Here is an 18,987-nt window from a genome sequence, read left to right on the forward strand (position 1 = left end):
ACAACTCATAACATAGTTAGCCTTCTAGAGTTTGTAAGAAAAAAGTTGTCATGCATGTATCTAGGCTTCATTCTAATGTGAAAGCAAGTTGGAATTGAGTCAACAAATAACATTGTAGGCTTGGCCAAGCTAGCATCCAACAAATCTTCACCTTGACGAACATTCAATGCCTTTGCTATCCAACAAAATAAAGAAATCATAAGCTAGATATAACAAGTAAATGAAGATTCAAAGCTAGAAAGCTTGAATCTTTCATGTTCTTGAAGGATTCAAACTAAAGTTTGAATCTACAAGATATAACAAGATCAAGAAGCTAAAAAGCTTGATCTCTACATGATGATGATGATGTTGACTACAAGAAGAAGAAAAGAAGAAGAATAAAACTTGAAACTTACAATTTTTAGAGTGAGAAAGACTAGAGAGAGAATAAGAGAGTAAGTGTGTGTAATTTGTGAATGAGATCAAGTGTGAAATGTGAGGAATTAGCATGGTATTTATAGGAGGTAATGGGTTGGCAAGGTGGTGGTGGCCGTCGGCCTTGGGGGGGGGGGAGGGGGGACAAACTTTTGCTTTTTGGTTAATGGTTGTCTAAAGTTGGTGCTTATGTTGGGATCCCATGCAACAATTGTGATTATGGTTAACAAAAATGCTAGTATGTTTCCTCTAATAAATGGGCATTTGTCTTACACTTATATGGGTCATAAACTTATTAAAATTGGGCTAATTAAATAGTCCATTAGCTAGAGTAGGGTGGGCTTGAGTCCAACAAGGTAGAAAGTCCAACAAGACTAACTAGTGAGCACAAGTAAATTACTAAGTATAATTAAGCAACCAAAAGCCCAAGTAATTGTTATTAGAAAATAACAATTAGTATTTCGTAGTCGTAATATTCCAATTACGACAAAAGTTAAACGTGTACCAAAACATATAGCTCGTTCTCAACGTCAAGTGACACTAATGGTCGTAAAAGCATTCGAGGGTCAAGTTAAGTAACTAAGTACTTAATGGCACGTTGTATGGTATAAACGAAGGTAATTAATCATGAAATAAGATCTCAGAATATAATATAGCTCAGTACGCACAAATACGCAGTTTCGCAGAAAGTAACAAGCACAAAAGCAAGTCGAAAAAGTCCGGTCGTTACAATATAGGCCCAGGTTGCTTTTGACAACAATACGCCATGGGTTCCTGATGAAAAGTATCTTTGACATTAAAACAATTAAATAACTTTGTCTCCTCGAAAACTGGTTTACAAGCTTCTTCATTTGTTTGAAATTCAAAAGGACAGTCATTTTTATTGAAAACATCACAATCACTTTTGCTTTTTGTATCGAGACCATCACAATCACTTTTACCGTTTGTCTCGAGACCTTCACAATCACGTTTGAGATCCGAAAAGGTAGAACCAGAATCAGACCTTCGAGATTCACGATCATCCTCAACCTTCACCTCTTCGGCGTCACCTTTGGCCAGAACGTTTTCCGGCGAAAATGGAACTTGATTCTCGAGCACTACAGCGCCCACATTGGAAGACGCATTCTGTTCCCTCGGCAATTGCACCTCATCTGACACCCGTTCAACCACTTCCGGTGAAGATACCGGCGCCGGAGGATCGCCGGACGAAGCACAAAATTCGATTTCACCATCCTCCACCTCGTCGACGTTCACTGCAAATACACAATCCCTTTGTTCCGCCATACCAACGATAACAACATTGTGCTATATTACACTATAACAATAGATTCGTTATCAGTTTGATTAAGGAAGAAATGCTTGCTGAACTATCAAATATAACCAGCCGTGTTAGAATTAAAGGAAGATATTGAAAAATAATTCTCGAGATATACGAGACAAACAGGTGCACGATCAACTAAGAGAAGGTCTCTTCGAGCATATCTAGCACATTCCTCCAAACTTTCACACCATTATTGAATTTTTGTTTATTTAATTAGTATGTTTACAAATTTTAATCAATGTAATTTTTATAAATTTTAGTTTATTTAATAATTGTAGCTTAATTTGATGGATGTTAATTTTTTTACTTTATTTATTCATAACAAAAAGAAAATAAATAAAAAAATGTGAGACTTACTAGAATTTGACATTCATCATAAAATAACTTCAAAATTTAACACTATCATGTTAAAGTTAGATTTTATCTTTTTTTCATAAAAAATTTGACTATGTCACAATCAATGTAACATGCGGTCTTAGTAACATTATAAACATGTCATTATCTTACAATCGTCATTATTAACAACCACAATGTTCGAAGATGTGTCAAAATTTGTTTGCTAACAATTTCAACCACATGTAAAAAGTGGTGGAATTTGAACAAATTTTTTTGAGTAGTGAAAATTACCTAAAAGAAAAATATAAATGGGTAAATGAATAAAATTTTACTCCGTATTGTTTATATCATCTGAGAAAAGGAAGTATTTTTACTTATGTGTACGCGATCTAACTGGGTAATTCAATGATCGTTTCTAACCTTTTCCATGGTCACCTCAAGATGTCATGTTAATGAGGTTTGAAACGATGGAAATCTTGTGAAGTAAATTGCTGATAACGTAAATTTTGCGAGTCTTACCCATTTTTTACAACAATTTTTTTTTGAGAAACTCCGATTTAGCTGATTCAAAATCTTGTATGTCCATAATATCCGTAACTCAAAAGCTACAAATATCACTAGTTCTTCATTATTGGGGATGCGATAACCCTTCCTTGTCCTCGTAAAGCTCCACCCTTGCATGTAAAGTTATTACATTAAAAGCTGCATCTCCATGTCTTAACATGACGAGCTAATTATACGTAAGCAAGAGTAGCTACTATTTCATAATGATTACTTAATTGATGGTAGCTACTCTTAAAGTGTGTAGATTTTTAGAGTTGGAAACAAAATTGACCGTTAATCCCGTATGAAAAAAAAACACTTTTAATTAAAAAACAAAAAAATTATTTTTACACAAATATTAATTCAAGGATGCTAGTCCTGATGGGCTTTAAGCACAAAACACAATCTAAAACAAAATTGACCGTTAATCCCGTATGAAAAAAAAAACACTTTTAATTAAAAAACAAAAAAATTATTTTTACACAAATATTAATTCAAGGATGCTAATCCTGATGGGCTTTAAGCACAAAACACAATCTAAATATGAGCTAGTCACCTATTTACATTTGGGCTCACAATGTGGATCTACAACTATTTTGGAGCCCAAATATAAAGTGATAACAAATTCAAACTTCAAAGTGTACGACGTAACGTTTTTTTTTATTAAAAAATTAAATGAGTCATTATTTGTTTTGTACGTTTGCGATTTGATTTTTGGGTTTTTCCCCCTTTTCTCCACCATCATATTCCCAGAACCTTCATATCATTCACCTTTTTTGACATAATTCTAATAGTAACATGTTGAATTTCGAGCTGTTCTTGAAATGAAAATCAAATTTTGATCATCATCATCATCATCATCATCGTTGACCAGGGGTAAACAAAATCAAAAATATAACTAAAAAAAAAACACGAAATATCTTCTAGGTTTTGTTTTGCATCAACAAATTATCATCAAGTTTATTTGCGATTTGATTTTTGCGGTTCTCTTGGGACTTTTCACAAACAGGTGGTGTGCGTGCAGGGTTTGATTTATATTTTTCTCTTGGGAGTTTTAACAAACAGGTGGTGTGCGTGCAAGGTCTGCAAAGTTTGGTTTTTTTGTGGGACATGGGTTGTGTTTATTGCAAATGTTGTCGAAATTTTTCGTCATCGTGGTCTGACGGTGGTCAAAAATCGAAGGGAAAAAAAGATAAAACCGCAAGTACAGACGAGCTGTTAGAAATTGTTCAGGTACCTTCTCATAATTATAAGCTCGAGTGTGCAGTGCTTACACGACGTGGGTATTATCCCGATTCGCCAAATAAAGAAAACCAAGATTGTTTTTGTATCAAAACAAGTATTCAAGGTAACCCAAATGTCCATTTCTTCGGTGTGTTTGATGGGCATGGTCATACGGGTAAACAATGTTCGAATTTCGTTAACAATAGGCTCGTCGAGCTTCTTACAAGTGACGATAAGTTGTTAGAAGATCCTATTACGTCTTACAATAACGCGTTTGCTACCACAAACAATGAGCTTCATGATAATCCTGATATAGATGATTCGATGAGTGGTACAACTGCGATTACTGTTCTTGTGATTGGTGATAAGCTTTATGTAGCGAATGTAGGTGATTCACGAGCTGTGATTTCAGTTAAAGAAGGTGATGATCATAGGCATATTGTTGCGCAAGATTTGTCTAGAGATCAAACGCCTTTTAGAAACGATGAGTGTGAACGAGTGAAAGAGTGTGGAGCTAGGGTTTTGAGCGTTGATCAAGTTGAAGGTGTGAAAGATCCGAGTGTTCAAACGTGGGGTGATGAAGAAACTGCGGGTAGTGATCCGCCTCGATTATGGATGCAAAATGGGATGTATCCTGGTACTGCGTTTACACGTAGTGTAGGTGATAGCATAGCTGAAAAGATTGGTGTTGTTGCAGTTCCTGAAGTTTCGGTTGTTCAACTTACGGATAAGAATCCGTTTTTTGTACTTGCGAGTGATGGTGTATTCGAGTTTTTATCCAGTCAAGCAGTTGTTGATATGGTATGTTATGATTATTATACTGTTGATAGATTTTTGACATTAATTAGCAATCCTAGATGTGCACTTCAACTAGTTAAGCTATCTGCATTTATAAAACCCAACGCCGGTCCCGAGAATTTAAGTACTTAGAACGAGTTGGAAAAAAGGCCCTTAGGCCCTAACGAATAATATAAGTGTTTCTAAAAATGTCCTCTGGGTCTTGCTAGAGTGCTAGTGGACTTTGATTTCTTTTTTTCTGGGACCATTTGATTTTTGTTTTTGGGCCTATTGTGCTTCGTCTTTGCTGCTTGAGTTGTGTTTCACTAGTTCCCACTATTCTCAAATCTCCAATTATGTGTATATAAAAATTTGGGCTACTAAAAAACCATGTGCCCTGAGCGCGGTCGATCGCTTTGTTCCCCTCCGGGCCTCCCCTGATAAAACCTCTTAATTTGGTAGCATAGTTATTGTTCTTTAGATATTATTGCTTTATAGTACCAATGAGCAACCTGTTGGGAAATTACGGTCTCCCTAATTCCCACCACCCAGCCCAACAATAATAATAAAGAAATAAGAACAATACACAACACAAGATTTAACGTGGAAACTCCAAAACAGGAGAAAAACCACCGGCCTCCAAAGAGAGAAAATACACTATATCACAAATTGTTACAATGATATAGACGACTCTCTTAAGCCAACTACACTCTCCAAAATATTTAACTAATACAACTCTCAAACAAGGGTAAGAAAGAAAGAAATAATCAAATACTTAAAGTGTATTGATTGGTGCGATTTGGAATGAAGACTTAGCCCCTCTTATATAACCAAGTCACTCACCCCTCACATCTTCCTCCCACCAATGTGGGATAAACATATCTTCTACTAGCCAAAATAAACCAACAAATCTCCACCTTTTGGATAGAAGAAGATAACCATGCTTCCACATTGCAAGGATAACCGATGTAGATGCTTCCTCGACGACAACTTCAAGATCCTCATCTTCATGCCGTTGACATTATCTCCCAAGAGACAAAACTTGCATCTTCATCGAACATTGTCTAAACCGACAATCATTGTCATCACAGACAATCATAACTCTTAACAAGAATTATCATACTCCACCATTAAGAGTATAGCACTTAGAATATCACATTCCAAGCATTTCACCTCGGCACATGTTGTTGAACAACCAGCTGAAACTTTATGGTGCAACTTCCTGTTTGGCTTTCCCTGGAAGTTTCATCAGCTACAACATCAGTTTCCACCACACAACCTGCATCAACGCCAAACCAATGCCCATGTGTAATTGTGGAACCGCTAACGAACATCCCTTTCCACGGTGGCGCGGACACACCATGAGGATGACGTGACTTCAGAGGAATTCGTCACTCTCCGTAACAACAGAGACAATGTTAGCGTCTTTGGAGCCATTTGCCGGATTAGCTCCACCGGGACAATTAACCCTTACATGTCCAGTCTTCCCGCACTTCCAGCATGTCAGATTCTTTCTAGAGTTTCTCTTCTGCCTATCCGAACACAACACTATCGTATCTCCTGATGACGAGACCCCGTTACCTTCCAGTCTTTTCTCCTCGGATAGGAGCTTGCTAGTAACGTCTTCAAACTTCAGAGTTTTCTTCCCATACATCAAAATAGGTTTCATGTGTTCATAAGACGATGATAAAGATAATATCAACCTCAAAGCTTTATCTTCATCATCCGTTTTAACTCCAATAGCCTCCAGTTCTGAAACAATACCGTTAAGAATACTTAGATGATCTGAAATCTTTGAACCCCCATCCATACGCAGAGTATGAAATTGTTCTTTAAGACACAACCGATTTGAGATGCCCTTGTCCTGGTACAACTGCTCTAGTTTAACCCAAAGCTCCTTTGCCGTTGATAACCCGTGCACATTTGCAAGCACGTTCTTTGCAAGACACAAACGAATCGCACTTGCTGCCCTCAAATCCATATCATCCCATTCTTCTTCATCGAACTTACTGCTAGAATCACTGCCAGGAACAAGGGTGGGTTTACCCTTCAAAGTCTTGTGTAAACCGGACTGAATCAACACATCCTTGACTTGAACCTGCCATAAGCCAAAATTGATCATCCCATCAAATTTCTCTACATCAAACCTCATTGGACTGAACTTCGACATCGTATCCGTATCCTATAGACAACAACTTTCTCTGATTTTGCTCACGTTTCGAATAGCCAAAAGATGTAGCAGGTAGCCAGGACCCTTTAAATCGGAAATCCACAACTAGGCCACTAACAAATCCAACTATTACTACGAATTAGAAAAAAATATTGTCTAACCAGATACCCTATACGATCAATAGAACTCGTTTCTGATGTGGACGATCCACTCACGTGGCAACCACAGAGCATACTCCGAATCCTATAACCGAGACCCCCGTCAAACCTGACGCTCTGATACCAGTTGTTGGGAAATTACGGTCTCCCTAATTCCCACCACCCAGCCCAACAATAATAATAAAGAAATAAGAACAATACACAACACAAGATTTAACGTGGAAACTCCAAAACAGGAGAAAAACCACCGGCCTCCAAAGAGAGAAAATACACTATATCACAAATTGTTACAATGATATAGACGACTCTCTTAAGCCAACTACACTCTCCAAAATATTTAACTAATACAACTCTCAAACAAGGGTAAGAAAGAAAGAAATAATCAAATACTTAAAGTGTATTGATTGGTGCGATTTGGAATGAAGACTTAGCCCCTCTTATATAACCAAGTCACTCACCCCTCACATCTTCCTCCCACCAATGTGGGATAAACATATCTTCTACTAGCCAAAATAAACCAACACAACCTTCGTTAGATGTTCTTTTTAACTAGTTGAGGTATCTGCCTAAGATTTCTTTAATGTTAATTCGTAAAATAGATGTTGCTATGCTTTTATTAAGTAACTTAAAATTTGTGCCTTTATGTGTCTTGTGAAATCATAGCAATTTGGGTTAAAATTAATACTGACTATTTGTTACATATCTAATACGCATTTTGTTGGGTTATAAGTCGGTATCTTTTTGTATAGGTTTATAAGCTTTCGAGTTGAGGAGATTTTTCTTAGCTTATGTATGGTTATTTGTTGCCTAGGTTAACAGATACATGGATCCTCGGAGCGCATGTTCTGCAGTTGTTGCAGAATCGTACAAATTGTGGTTAGAGCAAGAGAATCGGACGGATGATATAACAATCATAGTTGTACATGTTAGTGGCTTGACCAATGTAAGAATCATTATCATTATACAAGTGATTTCATTTGAAGTAGATCGATCACATCATTATAATTAGAGTCTTCTGTTGCTTATACGTCGGTATTTATTTATGACAATAGTCAGGTGCTAACAATCAAGAAGAAGAAGAAGGTGAAAGTAGTATTCATCAATCAAATACGAAACCGGATATTACTCCTCCAAGGTCGGAGATGTTTCAGTCAGTTGGCAGCAATTTATCGCAAAAACTTCATTTTCATCAGGTTGCTTTATCAATCAATGACCACAAGTCAACCACTTGAACCACCCAAAAGATAGTTCGGGCCAACCCTTTTGACAGCAGTTTATTTGTGTAATAGCTAACACAAAAATCACACGATTTTTCCCTTGTGGTATTGCGTAGATTGATAGAAGTAACTGACACGTTGATTAGGTTATCAGACTAGTTGCCATAGGCGTCAGATGATGTTGAATGTACGTTAACGAATTATGAAAATGCATGGAGTTAGTTGTAGATGTTTGAATGATGTGTTTTCTCTATTAAGAATTGCTGATGACATTGCAGATTGTAACTAACCAACTACTGTAAGTGTCACTTTGATTTTTGAACAATTATAGCCTGGTGAGTATATTTGAAGTATGTAAACACACCGAGCAAGAGAACGCGGGAGACAATGTTACGTGCGAAAGGCAACTGAGAACAATACCAATGACTCAAGCAAATCGGGTGGTGCTTCAACGAGATATAGGTTAGGTGACATTGTTGACCTAGCAAATATGCTATATAAACAACAATTTTACTTTTTAAACTATTAAAACTTTGATTTAACGTCGAGAGTTATATCATTTTATTACAGAATTTCAAATTAACCCTTTATTGTAACTCAAAAAATGAGTTTTAAACATCGACAAAAAGTCAAATTATTGTAACTTTTAACGAATTCGTTACATTTTGGAGTCATTGGCCCTTATGATAATGATCATAACATTATTCAACTAAGCCAAATATTCATCTCCTTATTACAACAAAGTACCTTTATTAACATAACCAGAAGAACTATAATTAGTTTTTCTATATTTGTTTTGTGCACTTGCACTCTCTTAAACAAAAGCTTAAGATTGTATTAAAACTAAGGACACTTGTCTTCAAATTCCAAACATCTTCGGACGGGGGTAGGAGATGATGGAGCCTGCACGCCTTTGAGTCCTCTCACTAACCTTCGACTCTTCAATTAAGATCTTTTTGATGTAGGTACATGTAGATACGACAGTGGTTACCCCTGCTGCAGTAACACCCTTACAAAAGGCCATGCAGCAAGATTCAAGAAATTTGCATCCGTTAACTAGATGCGTTAAACCAACATCCGTTATTCCTCGGCAATGTGATAGTACTATATCCCGTAGTAACGGGCACCCTTTTCCTATCTCCGCTAGTGCCATATCCCCCAGATTCTGTCAGGAAAAAATGTGTCATATTTAGTATTGCGCATAAACGTTATATAAATAGGGGCGAGATCCGTGGCTAAGCTTAAAAGCGGCTAAGGGATAAGCAAAATTTCAAAAAAAAATAAATTTGAAAATAATTATCTTCTTAGGGTCTCTTTGTTTGTTTTTTAAGATGTTTTTGTCTTAAGATCTGCGGACCATGTCTATTAAGAAGATGTGGTCTGAAGGTCTGTATGCTGAATAATGAAGACGGTTTGTTTTTATGTCTGCAACATAACTTAATTATGTCTGCAGCACTTAGAAGCCCATTTCTAAGTCTCCGAGACTGCAGACATAATAAGACATTATTTTATCTTATGTCTTCAGAAAAACAAACGTCTGCGGGCTCGCAGATAGGAAAACAAACAACACCTTAATATGCATATAGAATAAAACGCAAAAATTACAATATATATATATATATATATATATATATATATATATATATATATATATATATATATATATATATATATAACCAAATCGTTCAAAACCAGTGATGAATGATAAATGATAATATCATGTGATGAATGAGCTATCATTCATCACGATTATTATCATTCATCACCGATTTTTGAACGATTTCGAATGTTTTGACTTATAAAAATACAGATTACGAGAGCATTTTGATGCAGATTTCTGAATCTAAAAAAAGTTTAAAAAAACAAAAAAAAAAGAGTGATTTTACTTATCCCTGGGTAAAATAAGACATTCATCAAATTTAAAAATTGTATTGGTATAATAATGGGTGAAATTAGACATAAATATTGAGATAGTCACTGTGGTTTCACTCAAATTTGGGTGAAACCACAGTGACTATCTCAGTAACAAAAGGACTATGTCAGCAACATTTTGAAAACCACAAGGGACAATTTCAGCACATTGGGTGAAACCACAGGAACTATCTGAGTAATTATGTCGGTAAAATTTTGATCTTATTTCATTTTATAATAACTATATAGTATTACAGTAGGTTTTAAGCATCAAAGATAATCAATTAGATGATTTAACCATTTTTAATTTATACAGAAGTTACCTCAAGAAAGCTAACATCCAAATATGTTAGTTGAGGGCAGCCTATTGCAACTGCGGTTATTCCTGTATTACCGATTCGGTCGCAGCCACTGACATTTAAATGACGTAACAAGGGGCAACCGTTACTAATAGCCACCAGAGCTTCATCCCTTACCCTGGTAATATAAATACAAAATCAGTTGCAAATTATACAAATGATTAAAAAACACAAAATTAAAAAAAAAAAAAAAAAAAAAAAAAAAAAAAAGGCTACGTGTAAGATACCGATATAGGAATCTAACAATAAACCAATCTTTGATTGACAAAAGGGTATCAAAACAAAAGGAGAAATAAAATCTACAAAACCACGCAAATTCATAATAAAATATCGAACTAAACTGCAGCATCAAAGTGCCCCATGGTAAGTTTTTTAGTGAATTACAATATTATTGTAGCTACGCATACAACATATATAAATATAAATACATATGAATTGCAGATACACTTACTTATCACAAAAACTGATATCAAGATCTGTAAGATATTTACAGTTTTCACCAACAGCTATAATTCCCTTGCTCCCAACCTATAAGTAAATACAAATATGTTACTTTAAACTTAAAAGTATTGCATACATCACTATTGACACACATAGAAGATACTATAAGTGATGAAAAGTAACATTTAAGTACATAAATACTTGAGAAAAGAATACCTCATAACATTTTTGTATGTGAAGTTTTTTCAAATTCTTGCAGCCAATAGCGATGCTGACTATGGCATCATCACCAATAAGAGAGCATTTGACTAAATGAAGGGCTTGCAAGTACTTACAAGTTTTGCCAACTTCGATTAGGGCATTATCACTCACTTGATTACAGTATAGTAATGCTAACTCTGTAAGTCGCCTGCAAATGTACCATTTTAGCCTTGTAGCACAACTGATGCAAGTAACTCAACTCTAGACAATCACAAATATTTGTGTTTTAAGACAATCAGATGAAGCAAATATCTTTCAGAAATTAATATTATAAAGAAAAGAGAAATAAATATCTTGTTTTAAGATAAGAGAAATAATTATTGTTTTTACTTTTCAGAGTCAAAAAGGGACGAGTTTACAATCAAATAAGTAACTGACACTTCTTGGTTCCTTTTTGATTTTTTTTTTTTTTTTTTTTGAAAAGCAATATAATTTTATTGATAAGGAAATGATACAACGAGGATTACAACATGAGTAACACTAATATGAGCGAAACTCGAGGACCTATACTAGATATAAAGTAAGAGACTAACAAGATGTAGAATACCCTGATTTCGGAGCAGTATTACCAAACTTAACATCAATCACCATTACCCTCATCATCTACTAGTACATAAAAAGGATTGTTTGTTTCAATTCTATCTTTGGAATATGTCTTATTATTACCTTCACCATCGATGTCCTTCCCTTTATCTCTTTTCCTTAAAACATTCTGATTTCGATTTTTCTGGGACTCCACATTCCAATTTGTTTCCTCCACAACAATATTATCTTTAATACCATGATTATTCTTAACTCCATTTTGCTTGATACCTTTTGCTTCTGTTGACTGCCATTGACTTTTATTATTATCAAAATTCAACTTATGAAATACCCTTCCTTTCTTACTAACATCTTTAGAGCCGTCCTCGACACACTGGTTAATTAAATCAACTGTTTCACCATCATTGTTGTTTTTCAAAGCGTCTTTTAACACTTGTGCTGAAACTTCTTCTGTTTTAGGCCTAATTTTACAAGTATTGAAAGAGTGCCCAAACACTTTGCAATGAGTGCATAAAGGCGGTTTCCATTGATAAGTCACCTCAAGTTTACCCACTTTGGCTGGAAAAGAACCAATCGCAGGATAGGAAAATTCGACAACGCTAGGAAGGTCATCAGCTGCATTGACTTCAGTCAAAACTCTAGCAAAACCTAGTCTTCCACTTTTACTTAAACATCTCTCTGAAGTAACTTTGTCCATCAACATAGGCCTACCAATACCACTAACAAGTTTACCTATACTTCTACCACTCCATAGTTCAATGGGTATATTGTGAATGCAAATCCAAATTGGAACTTTTTCAGGTTCAATTTTTTCAAGCCAAACCCCAGGTTCCCACTGATTCACGAAAAAAGGAACATTATTAACTAACCATGGACCACTCTCAAGAACCTCCTTCATACCCTTTTCATTATTAAATTTGCATAAATAAAATCCTGCAGCTGTTTTGACGATTTCTTTAAGGTCATACCTTCGCCACATTCTCCTTAGATGGGCGTTAACAACCCTATATTCCATTGAAGTTCCAATAAAATACCCATATAATTGAAGAGAAAAAGCACTACCGCCCTTCTTAACCTCCTCAGCGGAGAAAACTACTCTCTTTTGACCATTAGACATTAAAAGTGGAGGAATGAACTCCATTTTTAATTCTTCTTCATCTTTGTTTTGTTTTAAGAAGTCAGCAAAAGTGATGTTTGGATTTACCCATGCTCTTGGGGTTTTAGTATTTGTATTGTCTTGCCCATCACTAGTCTCAACCCCTTCCATTTTTGTAGAATTAATCCCAGATACAACATTATCTTTATCACCGCTATTATTATCCCGCGTATTCATTAAATTTACATTGTCACCCAATGTAAATTGGGAGAAATCATCCGGAACAACAATTGACTCTCTAATACCATCATTCTTAAATAATTTAGCAGCATTCTCAGCAGCAGCAAGTAGGTTTACATCAACCGCATTATAATTACCATCTTTAGAACTTTTAAAGAATACCACAGGACTAGCCGGTTTAGCAACAGCAATAGTTTCACCAATAGATTTAGCAATAATATCATCGTTACTAGCAACAATATCATCAATAGAATGATCAGTTACAACAGAATTCTTACCATACCCACCTTTCTTCCTGTTACCCTTGCGTTTTTTAATTACTTCTGGGAGAATTTTTTCATTAGCAGGAATAGAAGAATCACCAACATAAGGAACAAATTGAGCACTCTTCTTTTCCTTTGACGGACCTTCACCAACTTCAATCAGCTGGTTCACTATACCCTTCCTCTTTCTAGAACTATAGGTTTTCAGAATCTTCCTTTCTGAATCACGATTATCCTTCCCAGGTTGATCAATTGGCACATCTCCGTCGTTCTTATTTGGCTGATCAACTTCATCTACCATCAGATTGGAACGTACGACATCATCCATAATCGGAGATGAACGATCCCCATCAGAATCAGATGAAAACGTTTCTCCACTTTTAGAAGTCGCATCCGATGTTCCACGACTAACCGATGGGTTTCGCAAAACCCAAGTAGCACTCTCCATTAAATCTTGGTGCTTTTTCTTCTTCTTGGACACCATGATACTCAACAGAAAGCAATAACAGAAATAGCAGGTTTCTTAAAACTATAACACAAATTTGAAAGCAACAAATCAGACCTATATTCACCTGGGTTTTGGTCGAAAATCCAAGATAGTCTTACTGCAAGAAAACGGCAGCGAACGGCGGTGGATAGGAGGTTCACGCGCCGGCGCGTGTAATTCCGGCAGCCGGAGGAGGCGGCGCGTGGGATGGCGGTGCTGGTCGGATCTGAATGAAAATTTCAGGGTTTGCAATTCGAGTTTGTATGAATCGATTGGTGGGGGTCCTTCGAATTCTAGTACATCGTCATTAGCAAGTTCAAGTAGTGAAAAGCCATGGTGGTTATTTTTACCCGATGTCTTGTTATTTTATGCTAAGGGGCTTCACCGAGGCCATAAGAATCTTTTTCAAGCTCTCCCTAGGTTGTTGGTTCCTTTTTGATTTTACTTAACTAATGTGTTAGTTATGGTGACATAATTTAAAAAAAAAAAAAAAAAAAAAAAAGTTACTATTTACAATCTAACTTTGAGTTTAATTTTAACATTAGACCTGTTTTAGATCAAACACAACCCAATTCACCCATTGTAAATAAAAAAAGTATGACACGGGCGCTTCTGATATCTACAAAAGTAACCACTTGTACCACTACAAATAAAAGGAACCTGCTAAAAATGAGAAACACGTTACTTTAGTGTGGCGTAGAGGTATATAATAAAATGAGTTTTTTTGTTGTGAACTATAATATCTCCTAATCTCCTAATCAGGTATATAATATAATAAAGGTGAATAAAATCAATTCGATTGCTTACTTTAAATAAAGAACATCAATCAAAGCTTTAAACATAACTTACATGCAAGATCTTCCTATGCTTTCGAGCCCTAATGTGCTAATATTGTGGCAACCATTAACTTCCAATCGTTCAAGTTCAGACCAACCAACTGCAACAGCATCTAATCCATTATCACTCTCGAAATAGCAATCATTCAGTATCAGACTCTTCAACTTTTTACATCCCTTCCCAATCGCACAAAGGCTCCTGCATATCAAGTCAACATCGATCAGATAAAAAAAAAAAAAAAAACACTCAACCGCCATTACACCTTTAAGTATGAACAACATAAGGTTAAATATTGAAGTATGAAAAAAGAGAGAGAAAAATAAACTAACTTGTCTGAAGATTTCTGAAAACTATAGAGTGCTAACGACTCCAAAAGCACACAAAGGTTACCAACAGCAGTTAAAGCCTCGTCTGTAACAAACATACATTTAAGACTCAGATTCTTAAGACATGCACAACCTTCTGCAACCGCAATTACACCTTTGTCTTGAATATACTCAGAGTCCAACGATAAACTCTCGAGAATTTTGCAATGAGACCCTACAGCTTCTAGTGATGCATCGGTTACTTTATCACAAGCAGACACACCCAGTGATTTCAAGGTGGGCCCGCAACCAACGGCTAACTTAATTAAACCGGTGTCGGTTAAGCCTTCACAAAATCGGAAATTCACATCTTCAAGTTGTTTGCAACACTCTCCAATAGCACATATACCTTGATCTCCAACTTCGCAGCCCTTTGGACAAAAGCATAATCATAAATAAGTTCAATAGTATATAGTTTGATGCTGATCAACTAACTCTTCAATTATATTCAGGTCATTAAGCTCTATTAATAAATCATTAATAACTTGTTACTTATTATTATCCCTAATTAATTAAGATCCTTAAAAAAAATCCTAATAATAACTATCCGTAAACAATATATTAAAAATAAATTGTGTATTTCCTTATAATAGTTGATATGTATCATAGCTTATAGCAATGAATTAATAATAAATCTAGTTTTTTTCTTAAAAATGGTTAATATGTATCATAGCTTATATTAATGCCAGCATTCAACAAACCACCCTTAAAACCTGCAAGAAACTACGATGAATTACAAGACAACCGCCACATCACTAAGTTGACGTAAATGCAACAAGGCAACAACATAGCAACCACGTGATAAGACGAACCTCTTCAACTAAATTAATGCATGAATGCATCCATACTTTACAAAAACAAGAGTTAAACAAGATATTTACCTGCAAATCCAAGGATTTTAAAGATGAGCATTTTTGAGCTACAGATTTAAGACCCTCATTTGTTGCATTAATGCACCATATTAGTGTCAATTTTTCAAGTTTGGTGAACCCGTCAGCAATAACAGCCAAGCCAGCATCGGATAAACACTTTGACTCTAATCCCATCTCCACAAAGTGTTTCCTAAGCCTGGCAAAATCATGAGCACTGCGTCGTTTTTCCTGCATTTTACTAAAAATTAAAATACTAATAATAACCAAAAGTACAGACGTTGGTATGAGTTTAAAGACAGTGTGCGTATGAATATTAATGTACATTTAATGGTATTTGGTTAAATAACCAGTGACTACGCCATCTAACTACAAAGAACTATACTTTTTTTTTTATGTTCATACCATCGGAAAGAAACTCCCAACTTATGAAACTACAACAAAGGTTCTTATTTCTCTTCAACTACATAGATTTGGTAAACCAAAGTATAACAAATAAACTTTTAGCGCGTCTAATTGGACTGAATATTGTCTATTCAAAATTTTCTTTCCGAAAAAAGTACGAGAGATCATAAGCTTATTGCATAATTCCAAAATAGTAGCCAACAAAGCTTCGGATGTCTTTACCTTAAGAGCAAAAGATCATACGTACTATAACAAACTGAATTTATTTCCCATGCACATTTAATGTATGAAACATTTAGACAGACAATACGTAAGATATGAAATCTAATCAACGGGAGATTCACTTTCCTACGTCTTAAAAGAGACATCCAATAAATGAAAGTGTAGCACGGGTTCATATTCCTCTTCAGGTAAGCAATCACAACTAAAATCCAATGCCACGTGTTTATATTAATTAACGTTACGGATATGATAAATACTACTCATAATAACAAACTTAACTGATAAAATAGATTCCTCTTACTTTTTAGAACTCAACGAATTACTTACCCTTCACAGTTTTTATGCATTATTCCAACTGGAGTACATCCCAACTATGCACACCCTAGTGATACAAGACTTGGTATTTGTGGGTGAAAATCCCTAGACGTCCCTAAGTTCGAATCCCATGAGAAAAAAATATATCCCCTTGTGATCAAGGAAGTTACCCGTGATGTCTCCAGGCTACTCACAAAGAAGGTGGCCGCCCTGGGATTAGTCTATCAGTAAAGGCGATTCAGATACTTGGTTGATCAAAAAAAAAAAAAAAATGCACATTTTTGTTAGTTCGACACTTTAATATCAAAAAGGCAAGAACTTTGATTCTTTCTTAGAAAAAAATTAGAAACTTGAACTTAATAATCATCCACTCATGTACAAAATTGCACAAAAAAGTTAACAACAGATGGGATCTCATCTACTTGATGATGATACCATTGTACTCTACTGCTCACTCCATCCCTAAAGGAAGACCCCCAAGTAATGTTAATACATCCCATGATTGTTATTTTGTTCAAACAAATTTATATAGATAACTTAATTATACACCACTTTTAACATGTGAACCCACAGTTTATGGTGATTTTTTTTTTTGTCAATTGGTAATTACTAAAGAAAGCTATCATACAAAGTTAGAATAATGACGTTATCCCGCAGTAATCGGAGATTAACTTGGCGACCAAAGCTCATCAAAACTGTCGTGAGTAGTTAATGTACAACTTATTCCATTAATAGATCCTCAAAAGTGCAATAGTTGATATCGTTGACGATATTTTGTGCTAGTGCATGAAAGGGTAAACTGAGCGAAAGATCAAGCTACAACTAATTCAAACTGATGATACTATAACACGTGTTCATTATCATAAGTTTCACCAAAAAGTTCCTACATCAATAAAAATTTTCCCACGTTCATTACCCTATTATGAACGGCTACAAAATGTAACCTACTCAACACCTATATATCTTATATCTAAATTTGGTATGACTATATACAGTTATTAAAACTGCACACATATAGCATTGAATATGTAAGGTATATAAACTTATATACCAAATACTATCCCAACTAAACATGTACTAAATTCTTTAAAAAGACAAAAAATAAACAAAATTTTGTTCAAAACCCATAATTTAATTAACATCCATGACTCAACAATATTACACGAGCCCACTACGATAATAGATATAACCTAGTTCATATAAGTGCCCTAATTTATTAAAATCTTCATTTATCATTATAAATACTAATAAAACAAGTAAAAAAAGAAATTTAGGGAAAAAAACGAGCTTACTACACCAAACGGATGAGCACCAGACAATCGTTCATCAATATAAAGATTGGTAACATTAACGAAACGGCTAGCAAGGTCATTAATTAGTGAATCGGGACAACCGGAGCCACCAATTCGAATTGTATCACGGCTAAGACGTTCTAGGGTTTTCCAACGACGGCATACAAGAGAACATGCGTCTGTGCTGGATTTTGAATCCAATTTACGAAAGACCTCAATGATCAATTCGTTTGGTAACATTGAATTTATCCAATCACTACGTCTCATTTTCAATCACTACAAATTCATGAACATATATAGATATATAGATGCATGTGTATAGATAGATACAGGGTTTTGTGGATTATGATTATGATTAAGTTGAGGTGACTCGGTGGATCGGCGGTGTTGAGTACAAAGAGAGGGTCTTCTGGTTTCAGAAATTCAGATTATATATTACGTATGTTTTGTAAATACGGAGTAGCTTTTTGAGCATTTAGTAGGAGTAGTTGGCAGATTCTAATTCTTAAAATTATTAAAAGGAGGAAGAATGCTTTTTTACTATTTCATCCTTCACTAGCATAAATTGGATTAGTAAGTGTTGGAAATGTAGTGTAATTGATGGATTTAATTTATACTTGTAAACGGGTTAGGAGGTACGGAGTGTACACTCATTAAGTGATAGATTTCCCGGACTCGAAAGTGGTTTTCCATTATCACAAATTTGAGTGATTACGGAAGTATTATTCCTGCACTAGGTGAAACATCTCCATCGTGGAAATAAAACAAACAACTTTATGTAAAGGATTTGTTTTAGATTTGAAAACGATTTCCTTGATTTGGTTGTTGGAAATAAAACAAACAACTTTATGTAAATGATTTGTTTAGATTTGAAAACGATTTCCTTGATTTGGTTGTTGGAAATAAAACAAACAACTTTAT

General features: G+C 35.2%; 2 protein-coding genes across 4 annotated transcripts; one reads left to right on the forward strand and one right to left on the reverse strand.

Moving 5' to 3' along the window:
• Positions 1-3,484: 3,484 nt before the first annotated feature.
• LOC139852600 (probable protein phosphatase 2C 35) lies at positions 3,485-8,485 on the forward strand. Of its 2 annotated transcripts, none has more exons than XM_071841906.1 (3): positions 3,485-4,639; positions 7,755-7,886; positions 7,996-8,485. In XM_071841906.1, exons 1-3 carry the CDS (start codon positions 3,725-3,727, stop codon positions 8,173-8,175), a joined length of 1,227 nt encoding a protein of 408 aa, XP_071698007.1. In that variant the 5' UTR covers positions 3,485-3,724; the 3' UTR covers positions 8,176-8,485. The 2 variants fall into 2 exon arrangements, with proteins under 2 accessions (XP_071698007.1, XP_071698008.1); XM_071841907.1 differs by having other exon boundaries at positions 7,763-7,886; positions 7,996-8,134.
• A 296-nt stretch (positions 8,486-8,781) lies between these two features.
• Positions 8,782-18,540, reverse strand: LOC139852167 (uncharacterized). 2 transcript variants are annotated; one of them, XM_071841391.1, is made up of 8 exons: positions 18,067-18,540; positions 15,845-16,063; positions 14,928-15,334; positions 14,611-14,796; positions 11,088-11,280; positions 10,882-10,958; positions 10,395-10,548; positions 8,782-9,325 (listed from the first exon to the last, which is right to left on the reverse strand). In XM_071841391.1, the coding sequence occupies exons 1-8, from the start codon at positions 18,331-18,333 to the stop codon at positions 9,020-9,022; spliced, it is 1,809 nt and encodes a 602-aa protein (XP_071697492.1). In that variant the 5' UTR covers positions 18,334-18,540; the 3' UTR covers positions 8,782-9,019. The 2 variants fall into 2 exon arrangements, with proteins under 2 accessions (XP_071697492.1, XP_071697493.1); XM_071841392.1 differs by lacking the exon at positions 18,067-18,540 and adding an exon at positions 16,787-16,869.
• Positions 18,541-18,987: the final 447 nt, after the last annotated feature.

The sequence above is a fragment of the Rutidosis leptorrhynchoides genome, chromosome 6 (genome assembly GCF_046630445.1).
Source record: "Rutidosis leptorrhynchoides isolate AG116_Rl617_1_P2 chromosome 6, CSIRO_AGI_Rlap_v1, whole genome shotgun sequence".
In the NCBI taxonomy this organism is placed as follows: Eukaryota; Viridiplantae; Streptophyta; class Magnoliopsida; order Asterales; family Asteraceae; genus Rutidosis; species Rutidosis leptorrhynchoides.